Raw genomic sequence first — 13,213 nt, forward strand, 5'->3', positions numbered from 1 at the left:
GGCCCTCAATACAGTGCCTCTCGCCAAAGAGCAGCTGCCTATTCCTGGCACAAAGACCAGAGTGAAGAGAGCTGGGTGTGCGGGTGGGAAGCCCTGGCTGGCCCCCGCACCTACCTTTGATGACAAAGGCCTCGGCCAGGAGCCGCATTTGATACAGGGGCTTGTTGTCCATGGCCATGTCGTCAATCCCAGCTCGTGCGTACATGCTGATGGCATCTCGGTATGAGCCTTCCATGTAATGCAGCTTGCCCAGGGTCAGCATGGCCTCACACATGTACTGTGGCTGAAAGGACAAGCAGCATGTTAGCACCAAAGCTCCCGGCCTCACGCACACCACGTCCCCTTGGGTGAACACTCCCCCACTGAGTCATAAGCCATGATGATTTGCCCAAGGCCTCCCTGGTGCCTCCAGGAAGCCTTTCCTGATACTCAAGCACAGGTCGACAGTCAAGCGCCCTTCTCTCCACACCTCCAGTCCATGACCAATACTGTGGCTCTTACTAAAGTTCCTAATTGTATGTTTCTGTGTATGCACGTGTGTGTGTCTTACGCTTCCAACTAGACTCCAGGCAGCTTGTAGGCAGCATCCCGTCTTCTCTCTCAAGACCCCAGAGACTCCAGAGTCTCAATAAAGTCAGGCGTCAGGAACCTAGACAAGGTTTGAGGGGCCTGAAGCTTGTACTCTGTGGGAGGTCCTCTTTACAAGCATATTTAAGTGTAAACTAGGTGGGCGGTCTTGGAAAGAACCTTTGCAGGTGAGGGGCCTACAGCTGAAGTCAAAGACATAGGACAGAAGACAGGCAGAAGGCCGAGGCCTGCTGGGTACCGTACTCGCCCTATCAGGCAGGGGTAAAAGTGCAGAGCCCCAGATGCCAAAAATGTGAATTCAAACCTGTTTTCTTTCCCTTGCTTTCTTAAGTGCTGTTTACACCCAAATCTCCACCCCACACAAGAACTCTCAGGGTTTCCCTGAGGGCTAACTAGCCCTGCCACAGAGACAGGCCTTGGACAGGGGCCCAACGCTGCTGCAAGATCTCCTACCCTGACAGCACTTGCTCTAACCTGCTGCCTCTGCATTAGGCTTAGTAGCCACAGTCCCTTTGGCCCAGACACCAAAACCCCCACAGCAAAGCACTGATCCTGTCCACAAATCTCCCCGGATGTGCAGTGTTGGCCCCCAACCCTGGCCTCTGTTACTGCCAAGACGGTGCTGCCTCTGACTCCCTGAGGGAAAAGCACAATCTGTCTGGGGTACCTGTGACCCCTAGGAAAGCCTCCAGCACTCCCCAACATCTCAGAAGCCAACTAAGAGGACTGAACTGAGCAGACAAAGCCCAGCTCTCCTCCCTCAATTGTTTTACAAATACACACCCTTCCTCTGCCTTTGCTCAGGCTCATTAACCCTCAAAGGCAGAAGTTTTCAAGGTCATCTGCTGGTCTCCCCAAATAGGCTGCCCCTTCCCTGGGCCAGGGCCTGGGGTCCCTATCCCATGCTTTTTCCAAGCAGGGAAACCACTTGCTGTTCCCACACTGCTCTCGAGCTGCAGACAATTTCCTCTGTGCTCGGGCCTCCTTTCCCTCATTGGTCAGGGAGAGATCATGACACCCACCCCTCATCTCCCATCATAGCAATGCTGAGAGCATTAGTAGGGCAGAGTCCAGAAAAGAGCTTTGAACTTTTCTTTAGAAAGGATCTAGATAAATACAGGGCATGAGTATAATTATTATTATTACTGTTATTATCCCCTTGTACTATAAATGGGGAAAGGCAGCTAAGCTCAGGACACATTTCAGGGTGTAGCCAGAAGTGCTTCAGTCCACAGAGGGCTTCCTTCCACAAGCTGGGGGAAAATTAAGAACTCTGGGTGACTGTTTCCTAAGGCTAATTGTGTAATATAAAAGCTGCCCTTATGATGAAACATACCCGCCTTGGTTTTTGGTGCTGGGATGTGTTTTCTTTTATGAAGTGATAGTAATGAAGATGATACAGTTTTGCTATTTTGGGGTTGGGTGTTTTTGGTTTCTTTTTTGCTATTTTAATGTTCTTACTTGGCCGGATTAAAAGTTGTCTACGCTCTCTAGACAAAGACCCTGCCTGGTCGAAGGGCGCGCTGTGCAGGGAGCCCAGGGATGCGGCCCCCTGCTGTGGGGCGTGGGTAAGTCACCTAGGCTCTCGTGAACATCTCTGTCAATACAAAGAGAAAAGAATCTTGTGGGTTTTCACTGAAGGCAAGAGAACACAAGAGGAAATACTTCATGATGCAAAATGGGGCCTATAAAAACAGGAGGGTCATCATCATCACTAACACGAATCCAGGTTTCTCCGTCTTCATTCCCAGTCCAGTATTAGGGAGACAGGACTAAGACATGGCAAAGAGCATTAGTGCTAAGTGGGGAGACAACAGGCCTGCGTCGTGACCTGCACCTGAGGCCATGACCTTTGCTAAGTGAATGACCTTCCCTGGGTCTCACTTTCTTCACCTGGAAAATGGCGATGACAGTGAGCAACATGGCAGAGGGCCACTATGAGGCACCAGTGAGATGGAGCAATGCCTGGCACTCCGTGGGTAAGAGAAAGCATGACCAATGGCTCATTTCCACAGAACTGAGCAAGACAAAATCTTAGGGATCACCACGAGTCTACTCTCAGATTTCAAACCACCCCAGGGGTGCTTAGCACACGGCTCGCCCACATCTCCTCATTCTGCCAGAACTACTGAGGATGCCTGGCACACCTGCCTGAGATTTCACCTGGTGTCAGGAAAGATTCCACCCTGCCCCAACAACCCCCCCCCCCCAACACACACACACAGCCAGGCCTTTGGGGTAGGGTAGAGAATCCCATGAGCTATTTTTAACATTTTATTTTGCCAGCTCAACAGTTCCTGACTTTGACCTGGGTAACAGTGAGTTCCCCAAAGTTACAGGTGCCTACGTATGTCTTTGACTAGTAAGGCAAGGTGAAAGTTGTACTTAAAATGTGATTTGGTAGAACAAACAGTTTCATGACAATGCATGTGGCTACTTTCCCGCCAATAGAAAGAATGAGGCTTTGGCAGCGCCAAGGGAAAGTTCTCAGTGGAACAGAACAACCTGTCAAATGCTGATTTGTAGCCGATGAGTCCAGTGAGAGTGTGTGTGCTGTAACTGGCAGGGAAAGGTAGGTGGCCGTACACAAACAGAAGGGAAGCGAACAGAAAGGGTGGGAAACGCTCAAACATCTTGTTTAGTTAGCGATTTTTCCCCCATAAAAAATGAAAGGGGTTTTGGTGGGAGAAGATTGAGACCCACTAATCAAATCCACCCCTTTCACTGGAGGACGAGAAACAGGAGGACCCAAGAGGCCAAGGGACTTGCTTCAGGTCAAGCAGCTCTTTAATCCAACACAAAATCTTCCAGAACCACGAAAACCCATGTCAAGGAATCTAAAGACCAATTTTTAATTTCCACGTACACTTTTCCTCACAAAATATGCCACACACTTCTCAACCTGGTGTTCCAGAACTTACCCTCTGGCCCCAGTACTCCCTTCTAAACGAATTACCTGCCGTTCCTGTTATTTGACAGACTTTTACGAAATTCTTCTAAGGAACCCTTCAATGGCACATGGCATCCTCAGCTTGGAATCCCTGTCCCATGTCTCTGTCTACACCATTCCCTGCTTCAGGCCACAGGAGCATTCGATTCTGGCACCACTATCACGTGAATCAACTCCCCGCCTCACCCTGGGAGTGTCCCTCCTAGACTGGCCTCCTCATGCACACCACTCCTGGGTGGATGTCACAGTCTGCCTGGCACAATTTGCAGATAGGACTTATCTTCCCAGTATTCCTGCAACCTGCCTGAGTACAGGGTCCATGTTGGATTCACCTTTATTGCCCTCGGAGTACAAAACACATTGCACACAGTAGGTTGTGATAAAACGTTAAAGGCAGTAATGTGGAACACCACTTGAGAAATCACAACCTCTTTTTGTCTCTAATGATACAACTCTGCCTCTATTACAGCTCAGAAACACTGTAATCGAGAACAGTCTCAAATTTTAATGTGTGAATTCCTGGGAGAGCATGTCAAATTGCAGATTCTCATTCAGGTTCTGCATTTATTATTTTTCTTTTTAAAGATTTTTTTATTTATGCCTACCTACAGGACTGGGGTACAGGCCAGAGGTGTGGTGGGTGAGAGGACCCGCCAGACAGAGTAGGGAACAGAATAGGCAGATCGACTAAAATACACTGCTGAGGGGAGCAGCAGGTGGGTCAGGAGAGGAATGCTGCGCCATGTGGTTCAGCTCCCTGCCCGGGGATCAAACCCGTGCTGCAGTGGCTTTGGAGAGCTCTGTAGTGTGGTGCCTTCACCTGTTGAGCCACCAGGGAGAGCCCCCAGATTCTGCATTTCTAACCAGCTCCCTGATGATGGCTGAGCCAGATTTTAAGCAGCAAAGGCCTAGAGAAAGCAGTAGTTTCTACTTCTCTCTGAACCTCCCGCCGAGCCTGGCACCGGTAGGCACTCAGTAAATGTGTGGGGACTCCGCGGCTGGCCCTGTGAAGCTCTTCGGGCACCAGCCGACGCTGCACATTTGCCTTAGTCATCAGAGGCTCACTGTTTCCTTGAGGGCCCCAAAGAGCCCAAAGCACCAGGCTCACAGTAAGTCTAACAGAAATACACCTTAAGCGGCAAATATAAGCCACATATATGTAATTAAAATTCTTCTAGTCACATTTAAAAAAGGTGAAATTAATTTTATAACAACCTTCATTTAACCCAATATACCTACAGTTTTATCATTTGACAGGTAATCAATAAAAATGACTGATCATTTATAGTCTTTGCTTTGTACTAAGCCTGCAATATCCAGAGTACGTGCGAGGCACATCTCCAGTGGACTTCTCAAGCACTCAAGTACTACATGGGGTTACGGGCTACTGTACCAAACAGCCACTCCTTAAGTAACCGAGTGACCCAGGGAAGGTTTCACAGCCTACGAGATGGTAGAAAGAGAGGAGACGGCAGACTGGGGAGGTGGGGGGAGGATGGAGAACAGTGGCTGACCACTCACTGGCAGCTTCCCGTGGTTAAGGATACTGCTCAGATAGTTCCTGGCTTCATTCATCTTTTGCTCATTCTTCTCCGGCAAAGGGATGGAGTCTTTTATCTTGGCATGGTTCTCCTTCAAACACTGCTCCAGGAGGGTCTCGGCCAGAAGTAACTTCCCCAAGTCATCTGAAAAAGAAGGCAGGGGTCAGAGGGGGGATGGTCATCATCGGGGGCGGGCCCCTGGACCTGGTAGATATGCCAAATGTCCCAGCCACCCCACCCTAACATACATGGCCCAGGTCTAAGAAAATAAATAAAGACAGTTTCCATAAAGTCAAGCAACCTTTAAAGAGAAAACACAGGCATTCCGCCACGGTCACAGTACAAAGCGCCCCTTTGGGTTTATTTTCTGTAGTTTAGCACTCGGGGAGGCAGAGTTCCCAGGACTTGGGACACATTCCCAGAATTTTAGAATTTAAAATGAGGAACAAAGTCACACCCATGCCCTACTACTAGTAAGAAGTTCTTAAACCAAGAAGGAATTCCCCCCAAACAATGTAAGAAGAAAAACACAGGAGGTGGTTAAATAATACATGTTCATATCCCCTGAATTTCAGTATAACCATAACTGGTTTACTCTGTTTCTGTGGTATTTTAACATGACCCAGGAACAACCTAGCAGCCAAAGGGAGAGTTGGTGGGAAGCAGATTTACTTGTCTGGTGAGGCAAATCCTTGAACACTGAGTACTGGCACTTTCTGGATTCTCTCACATGTTAGCTTATCTGCAGACACCTTCCCGCCTGGCAGGTGATTTCATACTTGTGGATTTAATTTGCTGCCTTTTCCTACAGCACTGAAAACTCGACTTGTGGCCACCACATTCATGCCACTTGCAGCAGAGGTAGCTGGGTGTTCCGTGGGCAGGGTTAGACCAAGAGCGGCTTCCTGAAGCCTGGGTAGCTGTGCTGTGTGACTGGCTCTTTGTGCCTCCTCCCACAACCATGGTGGGGACAGGCCTTCGATGACACAAGCACCCAATAAACAGTGCTGAGTGAATTGGAGCCTCACAGGGACCCCACTGGGAAGCCATGAGGTTCTGGGAGTTCCATACATGTTGGGAAGGGCTGAGTGGACCCTTCTCTTCACAGAGTTCTTACTGCTGCAGGGATGGCTATTCAGAGATGTCACTCCCAGGACCGCAACTCAAAGCCACTGGTGCAAATCTCCCTCTAAGAGGGAGATCCCCCACTGAGGACATCCCCAAAGTCCAGAACTCCAAAAACTGTCAGGGGGGAGTTTCCTTGTGGGAAACCTGCTGGCCTGCTGTTGGATCCTCAACTACCTGCCTCATGATTTCGAAAACTAACATGGAGAGCAGGCAGTCCATAAAAGGACCCATTTCAGGGCCCTCCCTGGTGGCGCAGCGGGTTAAAGCACAGCACCAAGAAGCTTAAGCCACTTCCGCATGAGTTCGATCCCCGCCTGCCCCAGAGGTGACCACATGGCGCGGCAGACCTCTCCTGACCCGCCCGTTACTCCCCTCAGCAGTGTACTTTGTCAGTCTGCCTGTTCTGCTCCCCACTCTGTTCCTGGTGAATCCTCTCACCCTCCACATCTCTGGCCTGTACCCCAGTTCTGTATGAATAAATAAATCTTTAAAAAAAAAAAAGGACCCATTTCAGACTATCATCCATTGCTGGGAGCGTAGAGGTTGGTAGAACCTCTATAAAGGGCAATGTGGCAACATGTATCAAACTTATTTTTGTATTTTCCCACTGACTCAGTAATTCCACTCCTACAGATGGTCTTGCACGGGTATAAAACAACCGACATAGAAGGTTGTTCCTACAATGTTATTTACACTAGCAGAAAATTTATGCCCCTAATAGTGGACTGATTAAATAAAGCATGGTACGGCCACAGAAAGAGCCACCAGAATATAATGCAAAATCGTGAAGCCACTCTGGAAGTGCTGCTATGGAACGAACACAAAGATAAGTGGGTAAGAAAGCAGAGCGTACCCTGCAGATGGGCTGGACCACTGGGCATTCATGCATAACATATGTTTAAGGACACACACATCTGATAACCTTGCTGCCATATGAGGAAGACTTTTCATTCTTCGTGTGTCTCTGGAATAATGGCCCATACAAACATATGTCCTAGTCAAAAATAAAATTTAAATCAAATGAAAGGCAATCTTCTTTATTTCCAGATCACAGCTGCTTAGCAGCAGACATCTGAGCAGCAGCTCTGAGCTAGAGAGGTTGGGGAGAAAGGGGGCTCTGGACACTTTCTCCTCCCGCACTAACTGTTCCTGCATCCATAAAGCCTGGGATAGCTTAGGAACCCGCTCCTCCCAGAGAACTGCCCTGCCCAAGCCCACCCTCCTTCTGCTGGACCTGGCAGCACTGGCCCTACCCTGGGCTCTCCACAGCTCCTTGGCTCCCCAGCTTTCACGCCCAGAGAAACCTGCTTCCTTTAGGGAATCCTCAATCTTCATTTGTGGAAATACTCCCCAGGGTAGACACCTCACCTCAAAATAGCCAGGGTGCCCTCTGAACATGTGTTGCTGAAAGTGCACTGGAGTGGAGGGGGAGGGAGGGGGGAGACCTGAGTGTGACCCCATACCACAGAAAGGGGTGCAGATATTTGGGGTATGTTCAGAAATGTTGAGAATGTGACAGAATAACTTTAGATCTGATGAATAGAATAAAAAATTGGGAGGTGGCAGTTTATGTGTCCTATGAAAGTATCGGAGCACAACAGATTGGGAATTTAAGAAAAACAAAACCATAAAACTGATTCCTCACCGTGGGTCATTTGAGAAACCCTGCTCTAAATGAATGTGAGAGAAGGGCTGATATTTGTTTAGTGCCTACTGAGTGCCAAACCTTTATTGTGTGTAACACAGCTCTTTATACCATGCACAGACATATTATTGGTACAGTCATATCTCACAACAATAACATATCCAAAGAGTAGTCTGTCTGTCCTGTCTCCCATGCAGAGCAAAACTTCTAATAGTTTAGAAATGAAGAACAGTCTAAGAGCTATAATCAGCCATTTCAAATCTATCAGTAACTACCAAGTTAGTGATGAGAATTGCTCTCATTGTCATATAACTGTGAGTTTTAGGTTTTTTTTTTTTTTAAGGATTTATTTTTTTATGCATACAGACCTGGGGTACAGGACAGAGGTACAAGGGTGGTGAGAGGATTCACCAGAGATGGAGTCGGGAGCAGAACAGGAAGATCTACCAAAACACACTGCTGAGGGGAGTAGCGAGCAAGATAGGAGAGATCTTCAGTGCCATGTGGGTCACCTCTGGGGCTGGGGATTGAACTCACACTGAAGTGGCTGCGGCTGGCTGCAGTGCTGTGTCCTAACCCTTCGCGCCACCAGGGAGGGCCTGAGTTTTGGTGTTTTTTGTTTTTTGTTTTTGTTTTGTTTTCCTTTGCTCTTCCCTCCACATCCAGTCTAGTTTAGCACACATTCAATAGGTGTTAGGAATTTTCTTTCTTTTCTTCCTTGTCCTGGTCTCCTATTTTCACCCCACCATTCTTGTCAGACTATGGCACTGAAGGGTATTTTGGAATAAAAAGACCTAGCCTTACAGTAACTAAAAGTTCTAGATTTTCAGTTATTAAAAAAATATATAAGCTTGGCCCTCCCTGGTGGCGCAGCGAGTTAAAGCACAGCACTGAGAATCTAAAGCCACTTCCTCATGAGTTCGATTCCCGCCTGCCCCAGAGGTGACCACATGGCGTTGCAGACCTCTCCTGACCTGCCCGCTGCTCCCCTCAGCAGTGTACTTCGTCCATCTGCCTGTTCTGTTCCCCACTCTGTCTCTGGTGAAGCCTCTCACCACCCCTGAGCCTCTGGCCTGTACCCCAGTTCTGTATGCACAAATAAATAAATCTTTAAAAAAAAAATAAGCTATTAAAATAAGTAGGTCTAAAACCTATCCCTCTCCCAGTTTAAAGTGTTTCAGCTTCTCCCCTCCCAGAGCCATTTGCCTTTCTGATGGTGAGTGAAATAGATTCGGAGTCTGAGTGCTCAGCACTCAGCAGAGGCCCAAAGCAAGTCCCAAGTCTCCACGCTCCTCTTGTTTTGAAGGCCTTTGGCGGCTGGTTTCCTCCAGCTCCAACTTCCTTTAGTCTTCTCACAGAGAACCCACATTTGTAGGGCAGTGCTGTCCACTCCACAACTTGCCAATTCATGGTCCGCAAACCTGGGCCCCACCAGCCAGGCTGGCGATCAGTCCCTTCCTCACCAGGACTCTGCAGCTGCTCACTCCACAGGACTGCAGAGGCCTGAGGCCCGCCAACCATAGCAAAGGAAGAAGCAGCCCAAACTCATGAGAGGCCACAGCGTCCCACGAACCCCCTTCTAATTTAAGCTGAAGAAACCTCTTCTTAAAACAAAAAATCAGTTGAAAAAAAAGATAGATTAGGAGATGCAAGGTAATATTCAAATCTTCATGGTAGGTATGCCATATGCACAATTCTTTTAACTCAAAGTTTCAAATGTTGAAATGTACGTAATAAAATGTTAGGGCAGAGAAGAAAGATGCAACCTATCAACTCAATGCAATGTATGGCCTTATTTGAGTCCTGATTCACACAAACAAACTGTGAATTTTAGTCATTAGATGTTTGGGGGGAGGAATAGTGATATTGTTATGGAAGTTATATTTTTCAATAGTAACTTAATAAATACACATTGAGGTATTTCAGTGTGGAGAAGAGTATACCAGGGTTCTGATCAGACAAGACTGTTCCTGAGTCCATAATCACAGAAGCTGGTTGATGGATACGTGGGATTGGTTCTATTTGGGAAACTTTTCATAATAAAGTTTTCTTTTCTGCTTTATTTAACCACAGGATGGTTTGCTTATTTTTACATGAACAAACCCTAACATAGTGAGTAGCTCTCTGGGGTTCCCCTGCTCCATCGAGACCGGATGTGAGTTTCAAAGAAAGCTACAAACAGAAGCTACCAACCCTCCAGGCACGTGGTGGGGAGCAGCCTCCCCAAACAGGAAAAGGGGGTGGGGCCTCCTTGTGTCTAAGGACCTCCTGATCTTCACTCCCCACAGACCAGAAAGAGGTTCCCCCCAACAGCTGGGTTCTCTCCTCTTGCTCCAGAAGTGAAATTAATACTCCGGGAGCTATTTTTAGTTTCTATAGGAAACCTCACAGCAGAGCAGGGCCTCAGGGCCTCAGTCTATAAAAAGGGGTTCAGGGCCCTCCCTGGTGGCGCAGCGGGTGAAAGCACTGCACTGAGAAGCTAAAGTCACTTCCGCATGAGTTCGATTCCCCCCTGCCCCGAGGAGACCACATGGCGTGGCAGACCTCTCTTGACCCGCCCGCTGCTCCTCTCAGCAGTGTACTTCGTTGATCTGCCTGTTCTGCTCCCCACTCTGTCTCTGGTGAAGTCTCTCACTGCCCCTGAGTCTCTGGCCTGTACACCAGGTCTGTATGTACAAATAAATAAATTAAAAAAAAAAAAAGGGGGTTCAACTGGGGCTCAGTTTCCTTTCTCAGTACCTTTCTCTTCTCTCCCAAGTTACCAAAGGTTGAAGCTTCTTCAGTGCCTGTGAAGTCTAACAGGACAGGTGGAACTTTAAGCACCAACACGCCCACCCCCATCCAAACAAACAAGCAAACAGGCTTTCTGTTCTTCTAGTTATCCATCAGGGAACCCAGTGGAGACAGAACCAAAATAGCTGGCAATGTAAAATATATTTTGGGAGTCACTGGTTTTCCTTCCTATTCCTGTGTGGACTATATTTTGGGATAATGTATCTGAACTGAACAGTAGGGGAAAACCTGCTCACAGAACCAAACCTAAAGCTGGCAGGAGAGACCCCCACTGCCCCTCAACCGCCCTCCTCGTGCTGCTCTGTTCCCACACTAACGTCAGACCTGGCTTTCTGTTCCCCACTCTACCATAAACGGACTTGGCGGCAAGGACTCGGACTGGGTACAGGTTCTTCCACATACACATTACGTGACCTCTCTGGGCCATGATGTCCTGGTATCAAAATTGGGGACAAGCATTCCTGCCTTCCCCACAGGTTTGTTTACTAAAATTAAAAACAACAACCACCACCAGCAACTATAATTATACCATGCCACTTCCAAACCATGCCATACCAGTGTTTCCCAATAATGCTTGATAGAATGTCCAGGCAAGTCTGAGAAATACGGTGCTTACCCGATCTGCAGTTAAAAAAAAAAAAAATCTTTCTAAAATATTGATTCCCTTAATTCTAATTCCTTAATCTCTTTGGCTCATCAACCCTTTCTTCCTGGGCTATCCATTAACTCACCACTCAACTCCTTGAAGGCTCAAGAACAGGGTTGGAAGTGCAGCCCATGTGAGTGCAGGGCACCTCGGTTCCTGTCTTGGACAAGCCTGTTTCTCACACAAATACCCACACCTCGCCTAGGCCCCGTGTTCTCTGTGAGGCTGTTTCTATGACCACCTTCGCAGTCCCACCCCAGACCTACACCCCACCCCGGGCACGGGGGCTGGGGGGGACTCACCAGCTTCTTCCACACACACACACACGCACCTTAGCTCTTGTCTCACTGCCATGCTCAGATCTATCTCAAAATCTCACCAGCGGTTGTCCGTCCCTGCCTCCTGCGCCCCTCAGTATCCATCCTTCTATCTTTCCCCCACACTAGGCAAACACTCTGTCCTTCCCAAACCAGTTAGCAGCCCGTTCCTGAAACTTTCTCCCTTCTTCTGAGCACCCCAGTCCAGCACAGGACTCTGGTCACCTTCCTGCCTCCTTGTCCACTTGGGCAACTCTTCCAGCCAGTATTCTGGGCCATACATCTTTAAGAGATAGTATTGCATGTGGTTAAAAAAATATGCACAGAAACCTAGGTTCAAATCCTGGTCCCACCACTTGTTGGATCAAGTTACTTAACGTCTCTGTGCCTCAGTTTTCTTATTTGTAAAGTGGAGCAAAGAACACCTGCTTCAGGGGGTTGTTGGGAGGAATTTATGAGTTGGCTGAAGTGCTGAAGATGGGGTCTGGCACAGTGAGTGCTAGGTGAGCCTCAGCTACACAGACTGGAAAGTCTTTAAAGCTCTTTATTATATCTGTTTTCTCTCTGCCTTCCTTCCACAAGTCTCTGAACTGGCTGTGCACAGAGAGGGCGCAGCTGAAGGGACCAGGAACAGGATTTGAAGTTGGAGGCCCTGGCGGGTGTTTCCCCGCTGCCACATCAGGGTGATTTCCCGCCCCAGCACCAGAGCCAGGCCCAGACAAACCAGCCCTACTGCTAAAGCCACCGACAGCCAGGGCTCCGTGGGGCCCCGAGTGGGATCACAACTAGGAAACTGAAGCTTAACAGGCCTCTTTGCACTTCTCTACCACCCCACCCTGGCGCTCATAAATCCCCGATCATGTCTTCTGTGGACTGAGCTTTGCTGTCATCCTGACTTGGGGTGAAAGAGGAGGGCAGGAAAGATAGTCTTTACCTGATGGAGTTTAAGGAGCGGCGTGGGGGTGAGGGGGGATGGTGCAGCATTGAGGCAAGAGTCCAGCCCTTGCCCCATCAGTTACATGCCAATACCACAATTTCACAGTAAAAGGAGTTGCCCACACGATCTAAAGAGAGAGCAAAAGCTGTTTTGTCTCTCTCCCCACAGCACCCAACCTGTGTAGGGTTTTTTTCCTGTGTCAGAACCTGCCTAATTACTCAGGCCGCTCCTACGATCGTACTTCAGGAAGAGTAATACCGAGGGTGGCCGTCGCCGAACGGGGGCAGTCGGGGAGCGCTTCCTGGAGGAGGCGGCGCTTTTGGCGCGCTCTGTGCCTGGGAACCAGCCCCCTTCCCTCCCTTACCGGTGTCCAGAGAGGTGAACAGGGCGCTGGGGCTGGCTCGTCGGTTGCCTCCGCCGCTGGGCACAACCAACGCCTGCATCTGCCGGACTAGCTGGGGCATGCGGTCCCAGTGGCCCTCGGCGCGGCAGCGCTCCAGCTCGCTCTCAATCTTCAGGTGGGAGCTGTGTGCGCCCTTCGCAGCCATCTTCGAGCGGGTGCTGTCATGGGAGGTGCGGCCGAGAAGTGGAGACCCGGTCGGGGGCGGCGTGCCGGCTGAGGCGCAGAGGCAGGGGGTGTCGGCGGGGGCGCTGGCGGCGGCCGGGGC

At 49.1% G+C, this 13,213-nt stretch overlaps 1 protein-coding gene across 2 annotated transcripts in view; it reads right to left on the minus strand.

The window, feature by feature from the left end:
* The window catches only part of TTC7A (tetratricopeptide repeat domain 7A), a 103,893-nt gene extending 90,686 nt beyond the window's left edge, over positions 1–13,207 (minus strand). The window contains exons 1-3 of one of the 2 annotated variants that reach the window (XM_004686225.2): positions 12,910–13,207; positions 5,060–5,223; positions 115–283 (exon numbers count right to left, since the gene is read on the minus strand). In XM_004686225.2, the coding sequence (XP_004686282.1) occupies positions 115–283; positions 5,060–5,223; positions 12,910–13,093 (517 nt within the window). In that variant the 5' untranslated portion in view covers positions 13,094–13,207. Of the gene's footprint in view, positions 1–114; positions 284–5,059; positions 5,224–12,909 lie in introns of those variants that run through there. The other variant, XM_012727461.1, reaches the window with a different exon arrangement.
* Positions 13,208–13,213: the final 6 nt, after the last annotated feature.

This window comes from Condylura cristata, unplaced genomic scaffold, assembly GCF_000260355.1.
Source record: "Condylura cristata isolate star-nosed mole 26May11 unplaced genomic scaffold, ConCri1.0 scaffold00020, whole genome shotgun sequence".
In the NCBI taxonomy this organism is placed as follows: Eukaryota; Metazoa; Chordata; class Mammalia; order Eulipotyphla; family Talpidae; genus Condylura; species Condylura cristata.